The sequence below is a fragment of the Rhamphochromis sp. 'chilingali' genome (genome assembly GCF_963969265.1).
Source record: "Rhamphochromis sp. 'chilingali' genome assembly, contig: SCAFFOLD_110, whole genome shotgun sequence".
Taxonomy (NCBI): domain Eukaryota; kingdom Metazoa; phylum Chordata; class Actinopteri; order Cichliformes; family Cichlidae; genus Rhamphochromis; species Rhamphochromis sp. 'chilingali'.
Window position 1 is genome coordinate 15001 of NW_027667093.1, and position 26909 is coordinate 41909.

The 26909-nt window shown below is 44.8% G+C and overlaps 3 protein-coding genes across 4 annotated transcripts in view; 1 reads left to right on the top strand and 2 right to left on the bottom strand.

Moving 5' to 3' along the window:
* LOC308391452 (cellular tumor antigen p53-like) overlaps positions 1 to 1191 on the bottom strand; it is a gene marked incomplete at its 5' end in the record, with an annotated part of 7113 nt that extends 5922 nt beyond the window's left edge. The window contains one exon of the mRNA XM_080908017.1: positions 1000 to 1191. Coding sequence (XP_080764143.1) covers positions 1000 to 1191 — 192 coding nt within the window. The remainder of the gene's footprint in view (positions 1 to 999) is intronic.
* Positions 1192 to 2488: 1297 nt separating this feature from the next.
* Positions 2489 to 6207, bottom strand: LOC308391453 (uncharacterized protein). The gene is made up of 2 exons (XM_080908018.1): positions 5735 to 6207; positions 2489 to 5552 (listed from the first exon to the last, which is right to left on the bottom strand). Exon 2 carries the CDS (start codon positions 5538 to 5540, stop codon positions 2829 to 2831), a length of 2712 nt encoding a protein of 903 aa, XP_080764144.1. The 5' UTR covers positions 5541 to 5552; positions 5735 to 6207; the 3' UTR covers positions 2489 to 2828.
* Positions 6208 to 10668: 4461 nt separating this feature from the next.
* Positions 10669 to 23378, top strand: LOC308391450 (uncharacterized protein). Of its 2 annotated transcripts, none has more exons than XR_013970620.1 (14): positions 10669 to 10779; positions 11216 to 11319; positions 11429 to 11597; positions 11708 to 11772; positions 13736 to 14041; positions 14155 to 14303; positions 14389 to 14477; positions 16903 to 17084; positions 17521 to 17624; positions 17734 to 17902; positions 18013 to 18077; positions 20041 to 20346; positions 20460 to 20608; positions 23208 to 23378. XR_013970620.1 is itself a non-coding variant. In XM_080908016.1 (14 exons), exons 7-10 carry the CDS (start codon positions 14426 to 14428, stop codon positions 17735 to 17737), a joined length of 342 nt encoding a protein of 113 aa, XP_080764142.1. In that variant the 5' UTR covers positions 10669 to 10779; positions 11216 to 11319; positions 11429 to 11597; positions 11708 to 11772; positions 13736 to 14041; positions 14155 to 14303; positions 14389 to 14425; the 3' UTR covers positions 17738 to 17902; positions 18013 to 18077; positions 20041 to 20346; positions 20460 to 20608; positions 20694 to 20827. The 2 variants fall into 2 exon arrangements, 1 of the variants encoding a protein (XP_080764142.1); XM_080908016.1 differs by lacking the exon at positions 23208 to 23378 and adding an exon at positions 20694 to 20827.
* Positions 23379 to 26909: the final 3531 nt, after the last annotated feature.

The following is a 26909-nucleotide window of genomic DNA, read 5'->3' on the forward strand; positions in this document are numbered from 1 at the left end:
TGATCACATGGATGTCGGTGGCAAATTTTACAAACACTTCTCATAATGACTAACTACTCCTGACATTTTTGAGATGTTAGCTCTTTATACAACGAAGTTATAGTGCGATACAAATAATATCAGGCTGATCCTGCCACAATTTGTTCCCCCTGTGTAAATCACGGACAAACAGTATCCCACATTGCTGATTTTTCATTCACAAACACTTCTTATTATGACGCATTACTCCTGAAACTTTAGAGGATTTAGCTCTTTTTAGAGTAAAGTTACAGGAGAATAAAAATAGTTATCAGCCAAAATGTTAATGTTTTATTAAAATAATCCCATCTGATACCCCGTGAGATGAGATAACTCTTTAATGTCATTGCACAGTCATACATAGTACAGTAGTACAATGAAACTGGAAAACTGTCCTACGTCGGCTTTTCCATATATATATATAATTTTCTGTTGTATGGTAATGTAACGATACTAATTTTTCACAAAATGAAAACATCAGTACTTCCTGCGTGCTCCCAGCACAGGGGAAACAAATTCTGTCGGGGATACCTACTTTGGCACAACAGATCCAAGTATAAAAACAATAACAAATACAATTTCTAGGTTCCATAACAGTTTTTATCATTACTTTATTGTGGATTAGGTGAAGAATTGTTAAATGTGGACAATTTAAATAATAGACTAATGCAATAGCAAATTGTGCCTTTTTCTCAGATGGACAGCAGATGGAGTTAGAGGAGATGAGGTAGGAAGAGAGGCAAAGATTGAGTCATGGGCAGAGCCTAGTTTATTTCTCATAGTTTTTTAAAAATTCTCTTGCTTTATGGTTCTTTGCGCTGTTACCAGTCTTTGCATTTATCATCGTTTTAAGTGTCTTGATTTTAACTGGATCTAAAAGGCTTGGATCTCCACATCGTTGGTGGGAGAAGGTTATCAGGGTGGCTTCAAAATTTGCGACCACACGTTTGCTTTGCATTTTCCCCACCAAGTTGAAGTCACTGATTTTGCTGTTCCAGACTTTTGGAATCTCAGCTGAAACCCACATTCGCCAGGGTAATCTGTCGTAACCGGAACAGTGGAGGCTGCAGGTGTAATGCCGTCTTTTTGCAAAATGTCATTTGGCAGCTCAAAGAGATTTTCACCAAAGTTTTCAGCTAATTGCTGCTCATTGATGATCTGAAACATCTCCATGGTGTCATCTGGCCTCCAGGTTTCATCATGACCCGTTGTTCACGGTTGAGGTAGTGTCCAAACTGACGGACAGAGATTCAGTCACAGGTAGCTGTTCCCACAGCTCTTTAAATGAATTCTGGCTGAAGGGTAGATTCTGATTAAAAACCAAAATGCCATCCTGCCTCAGTTAAAAAGGTTCCTAAAACTGTACTGCCTGATCAGTCACTGTACACTGTTAGGGTTAGGTTGTGGAAGATAATCCCTTCTCCGAGAGGAAAAGGAGCGTACCCGTACCCGTCCCAGAACACTTGGCGGTCACGTTGGCGCCGGCGGCCATAGCGCACCACAGTCCAGCCGTTTTCCATGGCGTCCAGTCTTTTTTTCTTTTCCTCTTTTTTAAATTGTCTTTCAAAAAATCAAATGTTCTTCAAAAAAATATCTATTTAAGTTAATGTGAACCAAAAACGGGAGATTTTTTTTTCTTTTGTGTCCTTTCTCACTGTCCCTGTTGCCCAGTTTTTCTGTTCCTTCATCTTTCTCTCTCATCTCTCTCATCTTTCTCTTTCCCCCAACACTGTTTGTCCCGTCATGAACAACTGAAAATAAAATTTAATAAATAGTAACAACAAACGTTGATCAAATTGTTTTAATTTTCATTATTCAACATTTGCACAGTATTCAGGTGAGTATTCGCTACGACCAGGTAAGTATGTAGGTAGGTGTGTGCTTGGTGAACAGGTATGTATTCAGGTAACTTTGTGGGGAAGGCGTCACGGTGTGCAACTTGGAGTCACGCGCTGCACTCCGGGGATGGATGCACACAAGAGAATTTATTAACGTACAGTGTCCAACAAGTGTATATACAAAAGGTGAAACGGGCATGGCTCCGGGGGGAAATCCAGGGGAAAACTCTCGTTTCTCTCCAAACAATCACAGGAATCCACTCGAACACTCGCCACTCAGGGAACACCAGGGAAAACAGTCCAGAGGGTCTGCGCATAAGGAAACGCTTGTTAGTTTCAAACACACAACGACACGGAAAAACACTTGCTAGAATTTCACTTACGCGATTCTTACAAATCCAGCGAAAAACAACCGTTGTTTCCTGGCTTAAATGCAATCCACACTGACGAGGCACAGGTGTTTCTTCCTCCGAGAGCTGGCCCGAGGGCGTAAACCCGTAATCAGTTCCGCCCTGGAGAGAGAGATAGTGATAGGGAGAGAAACACCTGATCAGCGACCAGCTGAACCTCCAGGCAGTGACAGGAGGGTGAGGGACAGGAAGTATACTGCTCTGTCCTTCACTGTTATGGCCTGGAGGTTCAGCTGGTCGCTGATCAGCTGCTGGACTCTTTGGTTGTATCCCAGAGGGACACGTAAGCCCTCACGCCACGTCAAGGCAGAGTCCATGTGAGGGGTGGTTTTTTTTTTTGGTTTTTTTTTATTTTAAATACCTCTATTTACAGTGGAACTTGTGAACACCACAAAATGAACTGAGATCACACTTCTTCAAGATCAACTACAACAGAAATCAAATTCACACTTGTCTTAAAGTGGATTCAAAAGATAAACAAATATGTCCTACTGTGCTAGTTCTAAGCATAAAGTCAAAATAAAGAAAGGACATGATTAGAACAGGAAATCAGCTTGTATGCCTATGCATCCCTGAGAAGGTCTCTTCGCTTTCTCCCAAAGCCCTTGTACGACCTTGCAGGTAGTCTTGCTGCTTTGCATTGTCCGACATACTCCTTGTACGCCACGCCAGTGGAGATTGTTGGATCAAGGTTGATAAATCCCTCTTCCTGCTGTGTCCAGTGTCTGCTGGTTTGAGCGGGCATGTACACAGCTCTCGTCTGCAATAGGTCAGGTTCCTCATCCTCTTCAAGTACAGGTGCATCCTCTTCCTCCATCTCCAGGGGGAGATCTGGAGGCAACTTTTTCTCCGCATGGGGTTTTGGGTTCCCCATTCGATAAAGAATGTCATAGTGGAGCTTATAGAGAGTGAAGCCGAAAACCTTTTCACAGACTGACGTTGAAAGGATCCTGTACTTTTGGAGCTCTGCCTGTGTCATCTTCAGCTCCAGGAGTAGGTCCTTCACTTTCTCATATGACACAAAATCCTTATTCATGATAAGTCCCACTGAGCTGACCAGCACCAAGACCTTGTTCCGTGTGTGTTTTTCAGTCTTCCCCGGAATCCTCTTCATCACTTGCGCCAGCCATGGCATTCCATGCTCTCTGTACCTTTCAAGGGTCCTGGCGTAGCACAGTCCACGGCGCTCCATCTCCATGGCCACATCTCCCACTATGGCCATGGCCTGGGACTCGATGGAAGGCTCCCTGTCTTCATTATGTATCTCTACATAATCAATCAAGTTCCAAGAAGCCCTCCTTGTTCCCTTTATGTCGCGGTACTTAATGTCTGGGAACCACCTGACCTTCAGCTCAAGGAATCCTGCTCTCAGGCATTCTTGTACATTCTTCCCTTCCCCTTCAACAAGCTTCCTCGCCCGGGCAAAGGTGAATGGGGTCGGGAAGGAGTCTCTGGTGGCCAGGTTCTCCGTCAGTGCAGCCAGATTAATGTGTCCCTTTAGATTCTCTGGGCATTTTTCCCCTTGCAGCTCTGAGATGAAGATGCCGTCGTTCCTCCTGAAGAGGTCTTTCAGCAGGAGTTTTACAAGCTCAGGTCCCAGCACGGAAGGCTCGCACTCGAGAGTCAATGTGAGAGCAAATAGCCTCTCGATTCTTTTCATCTGGAGTGTGTCCCTTGTCCAGTGTGCCAGAGGAGGTGGGCAGTCGTCAACAGCTGCACCAGTTGCTGCACCCAGGCCCATGAAGCCCCGCATGTTGGTTGCACTGAATTCGTGCAGCGAGCTGGTCCCGAGTGCTGCAGAGTACTGTCTGTCCATGTTGGACAAGGGGTGCCCGTATAATGCCTCCTCCAGCGCAAGCTCCAGCTGGAATGCCTTCCACACTGGGAGAAAGCCGCCTTTGCCTGTGTGCTTCTCCCCAAGTTGCCGGAGCTGGTCAGCCATATACTTTAGACAGCGAGACAGTATTTCATTCACGCTTGGCTGTTCCTGTTCCCGTTTAAAGGGTACAACGAGGGGGAAGTCCGTCAGGCACTTATGTAATGCACTCAAGTCGAAGAATGAGCATGCATAAACAATGTCTGTAAAGTCTGCCAGTTCCTTCCCTTCTATCCCCTCCACGATCTCTATTCTCAGGTTATAATTACCTGCTGCCTTCCTGGCCAAGTCCATCATGTGGATGTAGTAGTCCTCAGCTCTGGTGGCCACCGCCTGAACGTAATTCGGGTGGCCGAGGCCACCAGTGACGATCAATCCACTAATGGGGTGCCGGAATGTGGACATATAATGAGTGTGTGGGCTGTCCACATAAACTTGCCAGAAGGTGACGTTAGGCCTAGTGGCAATCTCTGCCAAAGCTGGCAAGATGTCCGGTGGGTGCTGGTCAAGTTCTGTCTGCACGTTAACACACTCGTGCATGGACATGGACGTGAAGAGCCTAGCTCTGGGTCCAAACATCCTTTCCAGTCCTGCTCTTGACCAGAAAAGTGTGGTGTGAGGGTCCAGTGGTATGAGGTTGCAGGCCACGTGCAGAGAACATCGCACAACCTCGTCAGGGTCAGCTACTTCCCACAAATGAAAGGGGTCCCTTGTCTTTTGTCCAAATTTGTAGACAAAGAACCGGACTTCCAATGTTGGATGCTCCGGCAACATCCTCTTCGCTTCATCCAGTTTGGAGAGTACGAACGTTTGATCCTGCGGCAATACGTTCATGCTCCCCTTGTTGTGAATGATGGTCTTCTGCAGCGTGGGTCTGCTCAGGTCTTCCAGTGGAAGGTCTTTGAGCAACTCAACAAATTTTGTTAAGATGCCATTAACAAGGTCCACCGTGTGTCTTGGTAAATAGTCAGCCATTTTACAGACTCTGTCCACCACCACAAGGGACTTGGGAATTACTATAGCTTCTAACTTGAATCCCCCGTCCAGGTAGGCAAAATCAAAGCCTCTTACCTTTCGCAGCACTTTTAAGCCCTCCACAGACAACTTACTAAGGTCAAAGTGTTTCTTTATGGTGTGCCAGGAGTTTTTCAGCTGGTGCATTTTGAAGGGTGCCATGTTCAACCTAGAAAAGGGTATATGCAGGCCTTCCAAGTTTTTTAGTTCAACCACCACTCCGTCGTAATCAAATTTACTCCAAACACGTCTCGTTGGATCCTCAACTGTCGTTGCCTGCAATGGAATGAAAATGTTGGGGTCCAGGAGGAAATCCTCAACGCTTTTAGATCTGGCGAAAGCATCCGCCAAACCCTTCATGTTTTCGACACCAACGTCCTCCATGGCTGTTGTGTTCTGGAAAGAACAGAAAGTATAATCAGGTAAGTAAAAAAGAAGTGAAACAATGTAACTGAAAAACTGTTAAACCAGGAAAGACAAAAAAAGTGTAATCATGTAAGTAAAACACATTAAAATCAAGTAAGTAAAGAACAGGAAAGAGCAATTTGCAACAGTTAAGAATATGCCAAAAATATTACCTGTATTGTAAATACAGTCTTTCAAGACAGCAGATAAAAAAAGAAAAGTTGTGTGTCTTAGTTAACCAAGACGCTGTGGTCATAAATCCAGAGACACTGCTCCTCTGAGTTTCAGGGCATGAATGACTGAGCTGAGCACTCCTCCCCTTATATAGGGTCCAGTCAAAAGTTGCCGCCATAGGAAATGAATGTCGTTCAGTGAATGAGCCAGTGAACGACACCCCCTGAACGACACTCACTGAATAACCCACTCAACGACACTGACTGAATGAGCCAGTGAACGACACCCACTCAACAACACTGTTATTAGGAAAATTGTGCTTAGTAGTCAGTATAATCTTTTAACACTAGCATCCCCAGGCTTCTACCTTTCTACCTATAAAACCCGAGAGCAGTCAAATGGTGGAAGTGGAAGCTAAATTGGCTAAATTGACCGCGGAGTCATCATTTTGCGTTTCTACCTTTAAAAGCCGGAGAGCAGTCAGTCAAATGCTGGAGTCGTTCATATGTATATTAGGTCGTTACCTAGGAATTCTGGAGGGAGGGGAGTGGGGGTGAGTGGGTTAGGGTTAGGGTTGGGGAAAATGAAGCTCCCCCCTGCACGAGGAGGGCGGGAGCAGTGCACGGGCCATACTTTACTGACCCTTCCCAAGACCCACTACGTCTGCCACTCCGTCTTCCGTGTCCGTTACTCTCCGGTTCCGAATCAGGTAAGTACCTTCCTTATTTAGGCTTCCAGGTAAGTACCACATTTTAATTGTTTTTTAATCAAATTGTTCTAATTTTCATTTTTCTTACAGGTTTTCAATTGTTTTTAACTGTTTTTACTGTGTTTGTAATAAATTTTCCATTTACCAAATTATTTTTGTCTCCGTGTTGTTTTTATGAATTCCCAATCTTAGGTTTTTAAATTAGTTTTTTAGGCCATTAATAAACATGAAAAGGGTTAGGGTTAGGGTTAGGGGTTAGGGTTAGGGGTTAGGGTTAGGGGTTAGGGTTAGGGGGTTAGGGAGAGGAAGGGTTAGGGGTTAGGGAGAGGAAAAGTGTTCCGGCCCCCGAAGGGACGCGGAGGTGCACGGTCCTTCCCTTCGGCCCTCCCGCTACTCCACTGCCTGTTACGGCCACCAGGCACAAGACGCCGTCCCCGGTACCGTACAGGGATCCAATCCTGGTCCTCATCCAGGTAGACCATTATTGTCTTGTCTGTGATGAAGCCTTTGTTATCTAATAATAAAGTTTTGTGTGGATGATGCAGCCTTTGGTATTATAATTTAATAAATTTTGTTTGCTATTTATGAATGTAGGTATGAATGATAATGTATCTAATTTATAGTGCAAAAAAAATAATGAGAAAAAAAGAAAGCGTTTGTTTTTTATAAAAAAAATAAAGAAAAACTGATTAATTTTTAATAAATTCAAAATAGGCCAAATGGTAGTGTGCCCGGGGCAACGTTTCGACCCCACCGGGTCTTCTTCAGGCCAGGGCACACGCGGTACAAAACGAAAAAGTGGCTGCTGTGAATAATCTGGAGATGTTGCTCCTTTGGCTGTCAGGGCTAGAATGAGGGTGTTCAGCACTCCTCTCCTTATATAGCCTCTGACGAACTAAACTAAAAATGCAGTTTTCAATGAACTGATGTTTTAAAGTTATGCAGCCTTGCCTATAATAATGAAAAAACACAGAAAATGGAAAATATGTACATAGTCAAATAATACAAAATTGTTTTTAACGTATTTTTTAAAAAAATTGTTTTTAGTATTTTATGAAATGATTTTAAATGTTTTTTTTGTTGTTTTTTAATGGTTTTTTAATTTTTTTGTTGCTTATTCATTTTTGGTGCTTTTATTTACTTTTTTTTGTTGTTTTTTTAATGGTTTTTTTAATTTTTTTGTTGCTTATTCATTTTTGGTGCTTTTATTGACATTTGTAGACATGAAGTTTGCATGTTTTGAAGATAAACAATGCTTCAAACAGGAAAAATTATTTTTAACTATTTACAACCGTATGAAACATTGAAAAGAAATTTTAACTAATGTGAAAAAATTGAAATCAAGATTTTTAATGTTTTTAAAGATATGTGATGCGTTTTTGTGTATTCCTTTGTGTTTTTAAATAGTTTTGCGTGTGGTCTTAATAATGTTAGTAACACAACAAACATGAGGGTTCCCCATGTGAGTGGGGGTTGGGAAATAAAAAGTAAAGACCCCCATGGTTAGGGTTAGGGCTTGTGAATCGGGTTGGGGTTAGAGACAAAAGATCAAAATGGTTAGGGTTAGGGCTTATGACTGGGTCGGGGTTAGAAATAAAGGATCCAAATGGTTAGGTTCAGGGCTTGGGGTCGGGTTGGGGTCCCCATCCAATGAGGGTTAGGGTTAGGAATGAAAACGGGGTTGGGGATCGAACGTCGAGCAACCCGAATAGTTGCTGTCAGTTGTTCTTCATGTTCAATCCCCAAGGTTCCTTTGTGTTCAACCGATGGATCCATTCTCTCTCCCGTTTCTTCCTTTGTCCATCTGTCCAACCTGAATTGTTCTGGATTCCAGCAACCCTCAGACTCTGCCAACCATGAGAAATAAAGTGTTTAACCAAGAGTGTGTGGGTTTCTTTCTTGTGTCTGATGTTGTATCTGTGTTGTGTCATCCTGGTGGAGATCGAGTTCTTTGTTTCGCCAATGTATTGTGTCCCACATTGTGAGCAAAAGATAATATATACACAATTGCAGGTCTGAGGTGTGAAAATTTGTGCAACTTTGTAAATAGTTTTGTTGATCCTGTTCTGTACATACTCCAGTTTTACTAATGTATCCGATAGAATGTTGGTGCTCCGCTTTGGCTGAATAGGTGGCAGTCTTGCCCTGACTAAATAATCCTTCAGGTTCTTGTTCCTGCGGTATGCTGAGATAACTTGGTGGTTATCCAAAAGTCCCGAACTCGCAATGATTTCTCGAAAATTCTTTTTGAATTTGTTGTTGAGCAATCTACTAGCTGAAGAAAAGGTCGTGATGAGTGGGATAAAGTCCTTGTCTGATGCGGGTTTCCGGTTCCGAAAGGTTCTGAGGCAACGTCTCAGAAATGATCGGCAGTAGCCTCTGTTCTTTAATGCGGCGAATAGTGTATTGACTGCTCCCATGAAATCAGAGTCCTGTGTGCAGATTCGTTGAAATCTAATCAATTGTGACTTAATTAGTCCCTTATAAGTGTGAGTGGGGTGGAAGCTGGTCTTGAACAGCAGTGAATGTGTGTCCGTTTCTTTGAAAAAGACCTTGATGTCTAAACTTTGATCTGTTTGAAACAATTCCCCTTTGTAGACAGTGGTGTCTAAGAAGTCAATAGAATGATGGTCCGATTTGTGTTTGAGTCTAATGGAGGGATCGTGAGTGTCTAATATCTGGATGAATTCCGTAAATTCTTCCTGTGAGTGGGTCCAGATTCCAAAAATGTCATCCAAATATCTAACATAAAGGAAGGGTTTTTGGGGACACTTCCCCAGAGCCGCTTCCTCCCACTCCGCCATAAAGATATTGGCGTAGGCGGGGGCAAACTTTTTGCCCATTGCCACCCCTTTGATTTGGAGAAAAAATTGGTTATTAAATTCGAAGTCATTCCTAGTTAAATTAATTTCCAATAGGGCTAACAACTGTCGGTCCGGCCTGTCTTGTTGGGGATACTTCTGAAGTATGTTTTTAACTGCTGTCAATCCGGCTTTTGTGTCTATATTAGTGTAAAGACTGTCTATGTCGATCGTGAAGAACAATGAATTGTGTGGAATTTTTAAATTTTTAATCATGCCAATGAAATGGTAAGTATCCTTCACGTATGATGGGTGTTTAACCGAAAGGGGATTCAGAAAATAATCTATGTATTCTGCCGTTTGATAGGTTTCGCTACCACAATCGGAGACGATCGGTCGTCCGGGAGGTATTCTGAATGGAACTGTCCATTGTTCTGGATTCTTGTGGATCTTTGGGAGCATATAAAACCTCCTAGGTCGGGGTTCCGATTCCCCTTTTAAATATTGTTTCTGTTTAGGGTTAGGGGTTAGGGGTTAGGGTTAGGGTTAGGGTTAGGGTAGGGTTAGGGTGTGGGGAAAGACTAGGCCCGGCTATGCCGGAACCTAAGTGCACGGTCCATCACTGGGACCGGTATTGGTGCCCCCTGTTCAAAAAATTACCCTTAAGCGGGTGTAGTGCACTGCGGTGGGCCTTCGCGACGTTTCGGCTTCTCTGAGCCTTCCTCAGGCTGGCCCACCCGCTCTTTGTGTTTAGGTCTGCCACTCTGGGCCTTTTATACTCTTGTTTTTTACTTCTGTTTTTCTTAACTTTTCTTTTTCTTAAATTTTTCTTGTTCTCAGCTTTGGCTGCTTTAGCTCTCCCTTTTTTTTCATTCTGTCTTTTTTCTTTATCCTTGTTCTTTATTCTTTCTGTTTTTCTTTATCTTTACTCTTGTTTTCTGTTTTACGGGACTTCTTGTCTTTCCGTTATTCTTTATTCTTTCTCTTTATTTCTTTTTTCTGTCTTTTACTGCTTTACGGGACTTCCTGTCTTTCCGTAGTTCTTTATTCTCTTTATCTTCTCTGTGTTTAGTTCTGCCACTCTGGGCCTTTTATACTCTTCTTTTCTGTTTTACGGGACTTCTTGTCTTTCCGTTATTCTTTATTCTTTCTCTTTATTTCTGTAAATGGCACCCCCTTCTCTTTAGACATCCCGTCCTATGTTCTGTATTTTTCTTTTTCTCTTTTATGGCACCCCCTTCTTGTAAATCCTTTCCTTTTGTTTCTGCTCTTTCTTGGCTTTTTTTCTTTATGTAGGCTTCTTTTTCCTTATGTAGGCTTTTAAGTTTCCCTTAGGGTTAGGGCTAGAAGGGGAGGGGGGAGGGGGGCAAAGGGTTAGGGTTAGGGGTTAGGGTTAGGGTTAGGGTTAGGGTTAGGGGAAAACAAATTTGGGAGTCCGGTCCCCGAAGGGGGCCGGGCTCCAATGCACAGACCACACCTGTTCTCCTCTCAGACGTTCAGGAGCCCCCAAAGTACACTTCAAATGGAGTTTAAGGTGAGTTTGTGTGAAAAAGGTTTAAGGTGGTATGGACCCCACTGAGGTTAAGTTAAGGGCCGAAATTGTTCCTTATGTTGGGCCCACTGAGGTTAGGATTAGGGCCTGTTTTAGGGGTAAGGGGAATAGCCAATAAGCTAATTGGATGGTTAGGTTTAGGTCTGGGGTTGACTTTTGCATAGGGGTAAATACGGTTAGGTTTAGGGCCAAATTTACCTCCTGCATGGGGTCCACTGAGGTTAGGTTAAGGGCCGGTTTCAGGGGTGGGGTTCTCCTCCACTGTCCTACACAGAAAACTGAAACATATCTCCTCAAGCACAAGAATGTAAACATGAGAGCAACAATAACAACTATACACAATGTCTTGGGTTTGGTTCACCTAAATCCCTTTTCATTGAGGCCTCTTGGGTGAACCGTGTCTAATTTGGCTATCCAGGTCTTTTCAGCTCTCCTCCTCAGCTGTGGTGTCCACCTCGGATTGAGCTGGATTACAGTTGCTGTAACAGAGTCCCAGCCGTGTGACAAAAAGTGTTTTACCAGGTATGTGTGAGTGTTCTTTTTATGTAGAATGTTATACCTGTGCTGAGTGAATCTAGTTAAGAGTGTGTTTCCCGTTTCACCCACATATTGGATTCCACACTTCTTACAGCTGATCAAGTACACACAATTTTTGGACCTTGGGGTACCTTTGCACAAAGACAAAAAAACATTGCCATTAAAACGACTGCGCAACCATTTACGGTGCTGGAAAAATTGCCCCTGGTCTCTGCGTCTAGGCTCAGAGAGAGGCGGAACCTTTGCTTTAATCAGGAGATCATGTAAGTTTTTATTTCTCCTGAAGGCTGCAATTACCTTATGATCTTGTAGCAATTGTGTATCCTGAGCAAATTTCTGGAAATTGTTCTTGATGACTCTGACCATTTTGCAGGTGGAGGGGGCATATGTGACAATCAGTGGGAGGAGAGGAGAGACATCAATGGGTTTAATTTGCAGGTAAGAGTTGAAGCACTGTCTTAAGAAGGAGCGAGAATACCCCCTAGTGGAGAGTGCTGAGAATAGGATTTTGACTGCTTTATCAAAATCAGTCCGCTGCGTGCAGATTCGGTGGAATCTGAGCAATTGGGACTTGATTATGCCAGCAAATGTGTGTTTAGGATGCAGGCTCGTTTTGAACAGAAGGGCATGTGTGTCTGTGGGCTTGAAAAAAACTTTTATATCCAATTTCTGGTCATTAAGGAAATTGGGGCCCTTGAATGTGGTTGTATCTAAAAAGTCAATTGAGGTTTTGTTGATGGTTGATTTTAGTTTAATGGAAGCATTGTGGTCATTAAGAGTCCTCAAAAACACTTCAAAATCCTGCTCTGAATGTTGCCAAATACCCCAGATGTCATCTAAGAATCGGTAATAGTGCAGTGGTTTTTTCACACACTTATTAAGGGCCAAGGTTTCCCACTCTGCCATAAAAATGTTGGCATACGCCGGTGCAAACTTTTTCCCCATGGCAGTCCCCTTTATCTGCAAATAGAAGTCTCCGTTAAACTCAAAATCATTCCTCATCAGATTGATTTCCAATAGCTGTAACAGTTCTTTATCTGGTCTCTTCTTATTTGGATATTTTTGGAAAATTCTCCTAATGGAGTTGATTCCCTCCCCGATGTCTATGTTTGTATAAAGACTATCAATATCCATGGAGAACAGAAAAGAGTCAACGGGCACCTCTATTTGTTTGACTTTCTCAACAAAGTCATACGTGTCCTTTATATAGCTTGCGTGTCTTGTGGACAAGGGATTCAGAAAATGGTCCAAGTATTCGGCTGTGTAATATGTCTCACTGTCACAGTCCGAGACAATAGGTCTACCTGGAGGGACCTGGAAAGGAATACTCCACTTAGTGGGCTCCTTATGGATTTTTGGAAGCATATAAAAGAGTCTTCCCCGTGGTTCAGAGGACCCGAGTAAATAGTTCCTTTGCTTAATGTTGATGAATTTCTTTTGATGTAGATTATTAATAATTTTCTCCACTATTGGCATTGTTTCTAAATAGATGGGTTTTTTTAATTTTTTATAATATGTTTTATCATTAAGTTGCCTGTAGCCCTCCTCCAGATATTGTTCTCTGTCGAGAATAACCACAGCACTACCTTTGTCTGCCGGTTTTATGATGATTTGTTTGTTCGTTTTCAATTCCGTTAGCGCTTTTGTTTCCTCTGATGTTAAATTGGGTTTAATGTGGTCTATACGGAATTGGTTCTGGAAGTATTCGTGGTCCGCTTTCACCAAGGTCAGTACCTGTGGTGGAAGCTGACCAATGGGCGGAGACCAGTCCGATTTTGGAGTGAAAGGCCGTGGTTCCGAATTGGTCTTATCTCTATAAAATATGGCCAATTTAACCCGTCTGTGATACTGTTGGATGTCATATTTACACTGTAGTCGTAAATTTCTATTGTAGCCTTTCGTCGGTATAAAGGTAAGGCCTCTATTTAACAGGGTCCTCTGAGCAGTGGTAGGTTGAAATGTTTTAGACAAGTTCATCACACCATCAATTACATTCTTTTCATTATCACTCACCCCCCCCCCCAATGTACAGGGCTTATGGGGATTGTCCGTTTAGGTACATCTCCCAGTGTTGTAGCATGGCTTCAGATGTACCACGTGACCAATGAATGTCGTCACCTTCTGTGGTGAAAATGTCTGGAGTGAGAGCTGGGATGTGGTTCTTTAAGCCTGAAATGAAAGCATTCAGGTGCAGTAATGTGTCTTGTTCTACCTGAGGAAGGGCAGAAGAAAAGTTAATTTCAGGCACAAAAATGTCAGCTTCAGGGAACTTTTCTCGAGCTGCTCTCAGTGCCCTTTTCAGCTCCAGTATTGGCACATTTTTGTCTCTTTGTGATCTATTGTTAATTCCAAAGGACAGGACCAGTGTTGTCACTGATGTGTCAGTGGTGGCTCTCTCCAGCAGGTTCTCAGCATGCCACCATTTGGCTCCCGGGAAGCTGTCGATCTGCAGGCTGTCATCTGCAAAGGGAGGAAGTCTGCTGACGTTGGAATCGCCGACGATGATCCAAGGCTCCTTGATGTGTAGATGCCAGTCTTTCAGTTTCTTGCGGGTGTTGGGATGTCTTGTTGGGGTCCGCACCTGCTGTTCTGATGAGGCTGGTGAAGGAGGAGAAGACGATGGAGACGGTTCCTCTGTTATTCTCATTTGGAGTTGAGTCTGTACGCAGGAGTTTAGCCTGTCTACGTCGCTGCGACGTGGGCCCGGGTGAGTCACTCGTTGTGGTTCAGTCACTGTAGCTGTGTTATTTTGCTTTGTCTTTTGGGGGGTGGATTCCCCCTGTGTGAGGTCAAGCACCTCAGTGTTCATCTCCTCCACAGGTTGTGGTGGTTGGATGGGGGGAGAGAGAGGAGAAGGTGAAAACTCCTGGATTGGAGTCTCTTGGGATGTGACGACGGTCCCTTTCACTCTCTGGTCCCTCGGCGCCGCCGGAGCGGGTTCTGACATTTGTGGAGTCTCTGGAGGAGCGGTGAGTGTCGGTTCGCTCTCTTTTTCCTGCTCCCTCTCAGAAAAGGGTGACCAATCTCCAGTGACGTGGTCTGTCATTGTTGCAGATGTCGTCTTGGATGTGGTGATTGTGGCCGGTGGCTCATGGACCTGTGCAGAAATGGTTATACTGCGGCCGGCCCCGGTCTGAGGTTTGGTGCGTTGTGTGTGCGAAACAGTTTGTTCTGTTACCTCAGTAAGGGGTCCAATGATGTCCAGCTGGCCCATTCTCTCATTCCCCTGTGGCTGTCTCACGGGTTCGCTAGGAGTAGTCATCTCCACCGTTTCAGTGGCTGCTCTGAGCTCAGCCATCTTCACCATGATCTCTGCTCGGGCCTGCTCCAGGGATTCTGGTTGCAGGCGACGGCCCAGGTTCCTCTTGGCCCAGGACGTTGCTATCTCGAATGGGCCCCCCCAATCCTGTATAGGGAACTCAGAGAGTGTCTTAATTTCCTTCTCTATGCTCTGAGTGTAGTGCTCACGAAGGATTAAAATGGCTGTATGTGCCCAGTTTTTCGCATTTGCCTCAATCTTGTTTTGTGTCATTTTGTTTGGGATGGCTGGTTTAATCACAGTCATTAGATTTTGGGTTATTTTGTTCAGAGAGGGAGGACCATTATCACCTGCCACATATTTCAGATGGTGTACCGCTTTAATTAGTCTGTGCATAATGCGAACCTTCATAGAAAAGTCAGGGTCATCTGATAATATTTTGTTAGCAGGGGGTCCAGCTCGTTCAGTTCGGGTGGGTTTTACGTACCGATTGTTCTGAGTTGTTCTCTGTTCAAATCGGCGGTCCCGTCCGGCCCGATTATTCTGCCGGGCTGCGTGGCGGTCTGTTGCCGGTTGCTCTCTTCTCCGGTTCCGCTGTGGTGCGTAAAAGGGATCTGGTTCATCGTAGCGGTGCTCACCTCTCCCGACCGATGCATACATCCTCCGGTTATCCCGAGATGGAAAGCTGTTACGCCGGGGTGATCTGCGTCTGTTCGCCCCAGTCGTCCAGCCGTCATTTCCTCTCTGATCCCAATTGTCCTGAGCTGTCATCTGTTGAAATCGCCGGTCCCGTCCGGTCCAACTTGCCTGTCGGGCTGTGTAGTGGTCTGTCGCTGGTCGTTCTCTCATTCGGCTCCGCTGAGGTGCGTGAAGGAGATCTGGTTCGTCGTAGCGGCGTTCACCTCTCACCACCGATGCATAAGTTCTCCGGTTGTCTCGAGGCGGAGAAATGTTCCGTCGTGGCGATCTGTCTCTGCCTGCCCCAGACGCCCAGCCGCGATCTCCTCTCCGGTCCCAATTGTCCTGGGTTGTTCTCTGTTCAAGTCGTCGGTCCCGTCCGGTCCCGTTTTCTTGTCGGGCTGCATAGCGGTCTATCGTCGGTTGTTCTCTCATTCGGCCTCGGTGTGATGCGTGAAAGAGATCGGATTCACCGTAGCGGTGCTCACCTCTCACAGCCGATGCATAAGTCCTCCGGCTGGCCCGAGAGGGAGAAATGTTCCGTCGGGGCGATCTGCGTCTGCCCGTCCAGCCGCGGTCTCCTCTCCGGTCCCCGCGCCGCCGAACCACGGTCCACTGTTCATCCGTAGCAAATGTGGGCATGGTTGTGTCCACTGATGTCCTTAGCAGTGTCGTGTGGTCACTTTTGACCGTGCTGCTAATGCTATTTGGTTCTGTGCTAACGGATCACTCGTACTGCTGACTTATGGTTACTGAGCGTTTTATTATTGCTCAAACTCAAAAAATCAGAAAATACATACATACAGATCAAGCCAATGTCGCGACGTTTCGGTTTGTGATAAACCTTCTTCAGGCTGGCTTGTAAAAGAAGCAAAAAAGTCCATATAATAGCGTCCGGTGCAGATTGTGTGTCGTACCAGAAACGTTCATACAGGTTGTGTGTGGATCGGACAACACTTCCCAGAATGACTAGGGTACCCGGGCATTTTTTGAAACAGTCAGCAGTCCACCCATTGGTGTGGCCCGCAGTGTCAGTCCGATCGGGGCTCTGATTGGTCACGCCCATGAATGCTGCTTTCACGGACCTCTGGAAAACTGACATGTCAGTGAACATGCTGCTTTCGTGGACCTCTGGAAAGCCGACATGTCCGTGAACATGTTGCAGATTCCCATCCCGGAACATGGGTGTGGAAAATGGCCGGACTCAGTCTTTTTAACATGTACAGTTGTTCAATATACATTCAATATACAATATACTATAATATAATGCAGTTCAATGTCCTGTCATGTCTCTCATTCAAGGAAAAGCAGTTTCAGATTGGTAATGAACCTTATGTACATAAAATGAATTCAAACAGGCAGTGAAAAGTCCCAGTGAGTGTACATAGTATTGATATGGCACACTGCCTGTTAATAATCCACAACAATAGATCTGTGAGGGTCCAATGCCCTCCACAAAGGGATTAAGAAGGCAGTAGTGGTTTCAATTACAAAACATGAGTATGCGGTATCCCTCAGTATATATTTGTTGTTCTGACCTTATGACCTCTGACATTCACACAGTTTTTTTATAAAATATAGAGAAATATATACACAATGCACAAGTGAGTGTTTCTCTCTCTTCCCATTAGGGCATAGCCACGGGGGGCCCCGGAGACACCCAAGTGAGCGTACAGGCGGCACGGGCCGGTTAGGGGAAAACAAATTTGGGAGTCCGGTCCCCGAAGGGGGCCGGGCTCCAATGCACAGACCACACCTGTTCTCCTCTCAGACGTTCAGGAGCCCCCAAAGTACACTTCAAATGGAGTTTAAGGTGAGTTTGTGTGAAAAAGGTTTAAGGTGGTATGGACCCCACTGAGGTTAAGTTAAGGGCCGAAATTGTTCCTTATGTTGGGCCCACTGAGGTTAGGATTAGGGCCTGTTTTAGGGGTAAGGGGAATAGCCAATAAGCTAATTGGATGGTTAGGTTTAGGTCTGGGGTTGACTTTTGCATAGGGGTAAATACGGTTAGGTTTAGGGCCAAATTTACCTCCTGCATGGGGTCCACTGAGGTTAGGTTAAGGGCCGGTTTCAGGGGTGGGGTTCTCCTCCACTGTCCTACACAGAAAACTGAAACATATCTCCTCAAGCACAAGAATGTAAACATGAGAGCAACAATAACAACTATACACAATGTCTTGGGTTTGGTTCACCTAAATCCCTTTTCATTGAGGCCTCTTGGGTGAACCGTGTCTAATTTGGCTATCCAGGTCTTTTCAGCTCTCCTCCTCAGCTGTGGTGTCCACCTCGGATTGAGCTGGATTACAGTTGCTGTAACAGAGTCCCAGCCGTGTGACAAAAAGTGTTTTACCAGGTATGTGTGAGTGTTCTTTTTATGTAGAATGTTATACCTGTGCTGAGTGAATCTAGTTAAGAGTGTGTTTCCCGTTTCACCCACATATTGGATTCCACACTTCTTACAGCTGATCAAGTACACACAATTTTTGGACCTTGGGGTACCTTTGCACAAAGACAAAAAAACATTGCCATTAAAACGACTGCGCAACCATTTACGGTGCTGGAAAAATTGCCCCTGGTCTCTGCGTCTAGGCTCAGAGAGAGGCGGAACCTTTGCTTTAATCAGGAGATCATGTAAGTTTTTATTTCTCCTGAAGGCTGCAATTACCTTATGATCTTGTAGCAATTGTGTATCCTGAGCAAATTTCTGGAAATTGTTCTTGATGACTCTGACCATTTTGCAGGTGGAGGGGGCATATGTGACAATCAGTGGGAGGAGAGGAGAGACATCAATGGGTTTAATTTGCAGGTAAGAGTTGAAGCACTGTCTTAAGAAGGAGCGAGAATACCCCCTAGTGGAGAGTGCTGAGAATAGGATTTTGACTGCTTTATCAAAATCAGTCCGCTGCGTGCAGATTCGGTGGAATCTGAGCAATTGGGACTTGATTATGCCAGCAAATGTGTGTTTAGGATGCAGGCTCGTTTTGAACAGAAGGGCATGTGTGTCTGTGGGCTTGAAAAAAACTTTTATATCCAATTTCTGGTCATTAAGGAAATTGGGGCCCTTGAATGTGGTTGTATCTAAAAAGTCAATTGAGGTTTTGTTGATGGTTGATTTTAGTTTAATGGAAGCATTGTGGTCATTAAGAGTCCTCAAAAACACTTCAAAATCCTGCTCTGAATGTTGCCAAATACCCCAGATGTCATCTAAGAATCGGTAATAGTGCAGTGGTTTTTTCACACACTTATTAAGGGCCAAGGTTTCCCACTCTGCCATAAAAATGTTGGCATACGCCGGTGCAAACTTTTTCCCCATGGCAGTCCCCTTTATCTGCAAATAGAAGTCTCCGTTAAACTCAAAATCATTCCTCATCAGATTGATTTCCAATAGCTGTAACAGTTCTTTATCTGGTCTCTTCTTATTTGGATATTTTTGGAAAATTCTCCTAATGGAGTTGATTCCCTCCCCGATGTCTATGTTTGTATAAAGACTATCAATATCCATGGAGAACAGAAAAGAGTCAACGGGCACCTCTATTTGTTTGACTTTCTCAACAAAGTCATACGTGTCCTTTATATAGCTTGCGTGTCTTGTGGACAAGGGATTCAGAAAATGGTCCAAGTATTCGGCTGTGTAATATGTCTCACTGTCACAGTCCGAGACAATAGGTCTACCTGGAGGGACCTGGAAAGGAATACTCCACTTAGTGGGCTCCTTATGGATTTTTGGAAGCATATAAAAGAGTCTTCCCCGTGGTTCAGAGGACCCGAGTAAATAGTTCCTTTGCTTAATGTTGATGAATTTCTTTTGATGTAGATTATTAATAATTTTCTCCACTATTGGCATTGTTTCTAAATAGATGGGTTTTTTTAATTTTTTATAATATGTTTTATCATTAAGTTGCCTGTAGCCCTCCTCCAGATATTGTTCTCTGTCGAGAATAACCACAGCACTACCTTTGTCTGCCGGTTTTATGATGATTTGTTTGTTCGTTTTCAATTCCGTTAGCGCTTTTGTTTCCTCTGATGTTAAATTGGGTTTAATGTGGTCTATACGGAATTGGTTCTGGAAGTATTCGTGGTCCGCTTTCACCAAGGTCAGTACCTGTGGTGGAAGCTGACCAATGGGCGGAGACCAGTCCGATTTTGGAGTGAAAGGCCGTGGTTCCGAATTGGTCTTATCTCTATAAAATATGGCCAATTTAACCCGTCTGTGATACTGTTGGATGTCATATTTACACTGTAGTCGTAAATTTCTATTGTAGCCTTTCGTCGGTATAAAGGTAAGGCCTCTATTTAACAGGGTCCTCTGAGCAGTGGTAGGTTGAAATGTTTTAGACAAGTTCATCACACCATCAATTACATTCTTTTCATTATCACTCACCCCCCCCCCCAATGTACAGGGCTTATGGGGATTGTCCGTTTAGGTACATCTCCCAGTGTTGTAGCATGGCTTCAGATGTACCACGTGACCAATGAATGTCGTCACCTTCTGTGGTGAAAATGTCTGGAGTGAGAGCTGGGATGTGGTTCTTTAAGCCTGAAATGAAAGCATTCAGGTGCAGTAATGTGTCTTGTTCTACCTGAGGAAGGGCAGAAGAAAAGTTAATTTCAGGCACAAAAATGTCAGCTTCAGGGAACTTTTCTCGAGCTGCTCTCAGTGCCCTTTTCAGCTCCAGTATTGGCACATTTTTGTCTCTTTGTGATCTATTGTTAATTCCAAAGGACAGGACCAGTGTTGTCACTGATGTGTCAGTGGTGGCTCTCTCCAGCAGGTTCTCAGCATGCCACCATTTGGCTCCCGGGAAGCTGTCGATCTGCAGGCTGTCATCTGCAAAGGGAGGAAGTCTGCTGACGTTGGAATCGCCGACGATGATCCAAGGCTCCTTGATGTGTAGATGCCAGTCTTTCAGTTTCTTGCGGGTGTTGGGATGTCTTGTTGGGGTCCGCACCTGCTGTTCTGATGAGGCTGGTGAAGGAGGAGAAGACGATGGAGACGGTTCCTCTGTTATTCTCATTTGGAGTTGAGTCTGTACGCAGGAGTTTAGCCTGTCTACGTCGCTGCGACGTGGGCCCGGGTGAGTCACTCGTTGTGGTTCAGTCACTGTAGCTGTGTTATTTTGCTTTGTCTTTTGGGGGGTGGATTCCCCCTGTGTGAGGTCAAGCACCTCAGTGTTCATCTCCTCCACAGGTTGTGGTGGTTGGATGGGGGGAGAGAGAGGAGAAGGTGAAAACTCCTGGATTGGAGTCTCTTGGGATGTGACGACGGTCCCTTTCACTCTCTGGTCCCTCGGCGCCGCCGGAGCGGGTTCTGACATTTGTGGAGTCTCTGGAGGAGCGGTGAGTGTCGGTTCGCTCTCTTTTTCCTGCTCCCTCTCAGAAAAGGGTGACCAATCTCCAGTGACGTGGTCTGTCATTGTTGCAGATGTCGTCTTGGATGTGGTGATTGTGGCCGGTGGCTCATGGACCTGTGCAGAAATGGTTATACTGCGGCCGGCCCCGGTCTGAGGTTTGGTGCGTTGTGTGTGCGAAACAGTTTGTTCTGTTACCTCAGTAAGGGGTCCAATGATGTCCAGCTGGCCCATTCTCTCATTCCCCTGTGGCTGTCTCACGGGTTCGCTAGGAGTAGTCATCTCCACCGTTTCAGTGGCTGCTCTGAGCTCAGCCATCTTCACCATGATCTCTGCTCGGGCCTGCTCCAGGGATTCTGGTTGCAGGCGACGGCCCAGGTTCCTCTTGGCCCAGGACGTTGCTATCTCGAATGGGCCCCCCCAATCCTGTATAGGGAACTCAGAGAGTGTCTTAATTTCCTTCTCTATGCTCTGAGTGTAGTGCTCACGAAGGATTAAAATGGCTGTATGTGCCCAGTTTTTCGCATTTGCCTCAATCTTGTTTTGTGTCATTTTGTTTGGGATGGCTGGTTTAATCACAGTCATTAGATTTTGGGTTATTTTGTTCAGAGAGGGAGGACCATTATCACCTGCCACATATTTCAGATGGTGTACCGCTTTAATTAGTCTGTGCATAATGCGAACCTTCATAGAAAAGTCAGGGTCATCTGATAATATTTTGTTAGCAGGGGGTCCAGCTCGTTCAGTTCGGGTGGGTTTTACGTACCGATTGTTCTGAGTTGTTCTCTGTTCAAATCGGCGGTCCCGTCCGGCCCGATTATTCTGCCGGGCTGCGTGGCGGTCTGTTGCCGGTTGCTCTCTTCTCCGGTTCCGCTGTGGTGCGTAAAAGGGATCTGGTTCATCGTAGCGGTGCTCACCTCTCCCGACCGATGCATACATCCTCCGGTTATCCCGAGATGGAAAGCTGTTACGCCGGGGTGATCTGCGTCTGTTCGCCCCAGTCGTCCAGCCGTCATTTCCTCTCTGATCCCAATTGTCCTGAGCTGTCATCTGTTGAAATCGCCGGTCCCGTCCGGTCCAACTTGCCTGTCGGGCTGTGTAGTGGTCTGTCGCTGGTCGTTCTCTCATTCGGCTCCGCTGAGGTGCGTGAAGGAGATCTGGTTCGTCGTAGCGGCGTTCACCTCTCACCACCGATGCATAAGTTCTCCGGTTGTCTCGAGGCGGAGAAATGTTCCGTCGTGGCGATCTGTCTCTGCCTGCCCCAGACGCCCAGCCGCGATCTCCTCTCCGGTCCCAATTGTCCTGGGTTGTTCTCTGTTCAAGTCGTCGGTCCCGTCCGGTCCCGTTTTCTTGTCGGGCTGCATAGCGGTCTATCGTCGGTTGTTCTCTCATTCGGCCTCGGTGTGATGCGTGAAAGAGATCGGATTCACCGTAGCGGTGCTCACCTCTCACAGCCGATGCATAAGTCCTCCGGCTGGCCCGAGAGGGAGAAATGTTCCGTCGGGGCGATCTGCGTCTGCCCGTCCAGCCGCGGTCTCCTCTCCGGTCCCCGCGCCGCCGAACCACGGTCCACTGTTCATCCGTAGCAAATGTGGGCATGGTTGTGTCCACTGATGTCCTTAGCAGTGTCGTGTGGTCACTTTTGACCGTGCTGCTAATGCTATTTGGTTCTGTGCTAACGGATCACTCGTACTGCTGACTTATGGTTACTGAGCGTTTTATTATTGCTCAAACTCAAAAAATCAGAAAATACATACATACAGATCAAGCCAATGTCGCGACGTTTCGGTTTGTGATAAACCTTCTTCAGGCTGGCTTGTAAAAGAAGCAAAAAAGTCCATATAATAGCGTCCGGTGCAGATTGTGTGTCGTACCAGAAACGTTCATACAGGTTGTGTGTGGATCGGACAACACTTCCCAGAATGACTAGGGTACCCGGGCATTTTTTGAAACAGTCAGCAGTCCACCCATTGGTGTGGCCCGCAGTGTCAGTCCGATCGGGGCTCTGATTGGTCACGCCCATGAATGCTGCTTTCACGGACCTCTGGAAAACTGACATGTCAGTGAACATGCTGCTTTCGTGGACCTCTGGAAAGCCGACATGTCCGTGAACATGTTGCAGATTCCCATCCCGGAACATGGGTGTGGAAAATGGCCGGACTCAGTCTTTTTAACATGTACAGTTGTTCAATATACATTCAATATACAATATACTATAATATAATGCAGTTCAATGTCCTGTCATGTCTCTCATTCAAGGAAAAGCAGTTTCAGATTGGTAATGAACCTTATGTACATAAAATGAATTCAAACAGGCAGTGAAAAGTCCCAGTGAGTGTACATAGTATTGATATGGCACACTGCCTGTTAATAATCCACAACAATAGATCTGTGAGGGTCCAATGCCCTCCACAAAGGGATTAAGAAGGCAGTAGTGGTTTCAATTACAAAACATGAGTATGCGGTATCCCTCAGTATATATTTGTTGTTCTGACCTTATGACCTCTGACATTCACACAGTTTTTTTATAAAATATAGAGAAATATATACACAATGCACAAGTGAGTGTTTCTCTCTCTTCCCATTAGGGCATAGCCACGGGGGGCCCCGGAGACACCCAAGTGAGCGTACAGGCGGCACGGGCCGGTTAGGGGAAAACAAATTTGGGAGTCCGGTCCCCGAAGGGGGCCGGGCTCCAATGCACAGACCACACCTGTTCTCCTCTCAGACGTTCAGGAGCCCCCAAAGTACACTTCAAATGGAGTTTAAGGTGAGTTTGTGTGAAAAAGGTTTAAGGTGGTATGGACCCCACTGAGGTTAAGTTAAGGGCCGAAATTGTTCCTTATGTTGGGCCCACTGAGGTTAGGATTAGGGCCTGTTTTAGGGGTAAGGGGAATAGCCAATAAGCTAATTGGATGGTTAGGTTTAGGTCTGGGGTTGACTTTTGCATAGGGGTAAATACGGTTAGGTTTAGGGCCAAATTTACCTCCTGCATGGGGTCCACTGAGGTTAGGTTAAGGGCCGGTTTCAGGGGTGGGGTTCTCCTCCACTGTCCTACACAGAAAACTGAAACATATAGGGTTAGGGTTAGGGTTAGGGTTAGGGTTAGGGTTAGGGGGTTAGGGGTTAGGGTTAGGGTTAGGGTTAGGGTTAGGGGTTAGGGTTAGGGTTAGGGTTAGGGTTAGGGGTTAGGGTTAGGGGGGGTTAGGGTTAGGGGTTAGGGTTAGGATGAGTGTTTGGGCCCCTCCTCCAATTGGAGGCGGGCGGTGCACGGGCCATCCCTCGGTAAGGGGCCTGGACCTTGGATTGTCCACGGCGTCCGCCATGGCGCACCAGGGTCCAGTCAGAAGTCCATCCAACCATGGTGAGTTGGATGGAGGCGAGTGTTTTTTTTAATTGGTTTTCCTACCAAAGTTTAAATTAAATTTTTAAAGTAAATTTTTAAAGCTTTAACTTAAATATGTAATTTTTAACTTAAATTTTTAAAGAAATAAAATAAAAAAATGAATTGGTTTTGAAAAAAACCTTTTAGTTATTAAAGAAAAAAGAAATCAAATCGTAATAGGCCAAATAAATGAATTTGTGTGCCTATGTGGCTTTTAACGTTTCGACCTGTGAAGGTCTTCTTCAGGCCAGGCACACACAAAAAGAAACGGGAAACAGGCTTGCTCTCAGAGGTCTGCTCTGTCCGATGTCTTGGAATGAAATGAGCAGCGAGTGCCATCCCCTTCTATTTATACCCTCCCACTTTTTTTCAGTTCGAATTTAGTTTTAGAAAGCCAAATTAGTGTTTTTACCTTTTCGCTTTTAGTTTTTCGAATAGAATTTTCACAAATGTATTTTTTAATCACTCCTCACTGGCAAAAACATATTTTTAGAAAGATTTTAATTTTTTAACCCTGTAAATAATTTATAATCATAGAAACAATTTTTTAACCACCTTTAACCATGTCTACTGTATTTTTTTATTATTGTGTATGTAGTATTTTTTTGTAAGTCATGAATTGAGTGTTTTTAATTAATTGTAAATAATTTTTATCCAGTAATTAGGGTTAGGGCCAAATCAAAAAACATTTAATTATGAATTATGAACCCAATTAATTAGGGTTAAGGCCAGAACATCAAGTGGTTAGGGTTTGTCACGTGGGTTGGGGCTAAAGTAAGGAATAGGGTTGGGGCCAGATTAAGGTTAATTAGGTTAGGGTTAGGGCCAGATTAATGGAGTGGTTAGGGTTAGGGCCAGAATATGGGTTGGGGCTCATTTTTTAAGGGTTTTGGTTAATTAGGTTAGGGTTAGGGCCAGATTAATGGAGTGGTTAGGGTTAGGGCCAGAATATGGGTTGGGGCTTATTTTTTAAGGGTTTTGGGACAAATTAGTATTCAAGTGGGTGGGATTAGGGCCAAATTGGTTAGGGTTAGGATTCAGTGTTTGGGTGGGGCTTAATTTACCTTCAGATAGGGTAGGGGGGTTAGGGTTAGGGGGTTAGGGTTAGGGTAGGGTTAGGGTTAGGGGTTAGGGGGGTTAGGGTTAGGGTTAGGGTTAGGGTTAGGGGGTTAGGGGGTTAGGGTTAGGGTTAGGGGTTAGGGGTTAGGGGGTTAGGGGTTAGGGTTAGGATGAGTGTTTGGGCCCCTCCTCCAATTGGAGGCGGGCGGTGCACGGGCCATCCCTCGGTAAGGGGCCTGGACCTTGGATTGTCCACGGCGTCCGCCATGGCGCACCAGGGTCCAGTCAGAAGTCCATCCAACCATGGTGAGTTGGATGGAGGCGAGTGTTTTTTTTAATTGGTTTTCCTACCAAAGTTTAAATTAAATTTTTAAAGTAAATTTTTAAAGCTTTAACTTAAATATGTAATTTTTAACTTAAATTTTTAAAGAAATAAAATAAAAAAATGAATTGGTTTTGAAAAAAACCTTTTAGTTATTAAAGAAAAAAGAAATCAAATCGTAATAGGCCAAATAAATGAATTTGTGTGCCTATGTGGCAACGTTTCGACCTGTGAAGGTCTTCTTCAGGCCAGGCACACACAAAAAGAAACGGGAAACAGGCTTGCTCTCAGAGGTCTGCTCTGTCCGATGTCTTGGAATGAAATGAGCAGCGAGTGCCATCCCCTTCTATTTATACCCTCCCACTTTTTTTCAGTTCGAATTTAGTTTTAGAAAGCCAAATTAGTGTTTTTACCTTTTCGCTTTTAGTTTTTCGAATAGAATTTTCACAAATGTATTTTTTAATCACTCCTCACTGGCAAAAACATATTTTTAGAAAGATTTTAATTTTTTAACCCTGTAAATAATTTATAATCATAGAAACAATTTTTTAACCACCTTTAACCATGTCTACTGTATTTTTTTATTATTGTGTATGTAGTATTTTTTTGTAAGTCATGAATTGAGTGTTTTTAATTAATTGTAAATAATTTTTATCCAGTAATTAGGGTTAGGGCCAAATCAAAAAACATTTAATTATGAATTATGAACCCAATTAATTAGGGTTAAGGCCAGAACATCAAGTGGTTAGGGTTTGTCACGTGGGTTGGGGCTAAAGTAAGGAATAGGGTTGGGGCCAGATTAAGGTTAATTAGGTTAGGGTTAGGGCCAGATTAATGGAGTGGTTAGGGTTAGGGCCAGAATATGGGTTGGGGCTCATTTTTTAAGGGTTTTGGTTAATTAGGTTAGGGTTAGGGCCAGATTAATGGAGTGGTTAGGGTTAGGGCCAGAATATGGGTTGGGGCTTATTTTTTAAGGGTTTTGGGACAAATTAGTATTCAAGTGGGTGGGATTAGGGCCAAATTGGTTAGGGTTAGGATTCAGTGTGGGGGTTAGGGTTAGGGTTAGGGTTAGGGTTAGGGTTAGGGGTTAGGGGTTAGGGTTAGGGTTAGGTGTTAGAAAAGAATCAGGCCACCAGCAAGCTGGCAGCCTGAGGTGCACGGGCCATCGATGGGGCCGGGTGGTGATACCCCTGCCCTGTTTCAAAAAATTACCCATCTTGGGTGTATGCGCATTGTACATCATTGGGCCCTCGCGACGTTTCGGCATATCTGTGCCTTCTTCAGGCTGGCCCAATGTGTGTTCTCTTGTGTCTGTTTGACTTCTGTCTTGTCTGTGCCTCTCTTGGCTTTTATACTCTTTCTTGGCTCCTCCCACTCTTGGGTTTCCAACTTGTGTTTCTTACTTGTTTTTTCTGTTTTTCTCTTTATGTGACTTTCTTGCCTTACTATTTTTCTTACTGACTTCCTTGTCTTACTTGTTTTTCTTTGTTTTTCTCTTTACGTGACTTTCTTGTCTTACGTTTC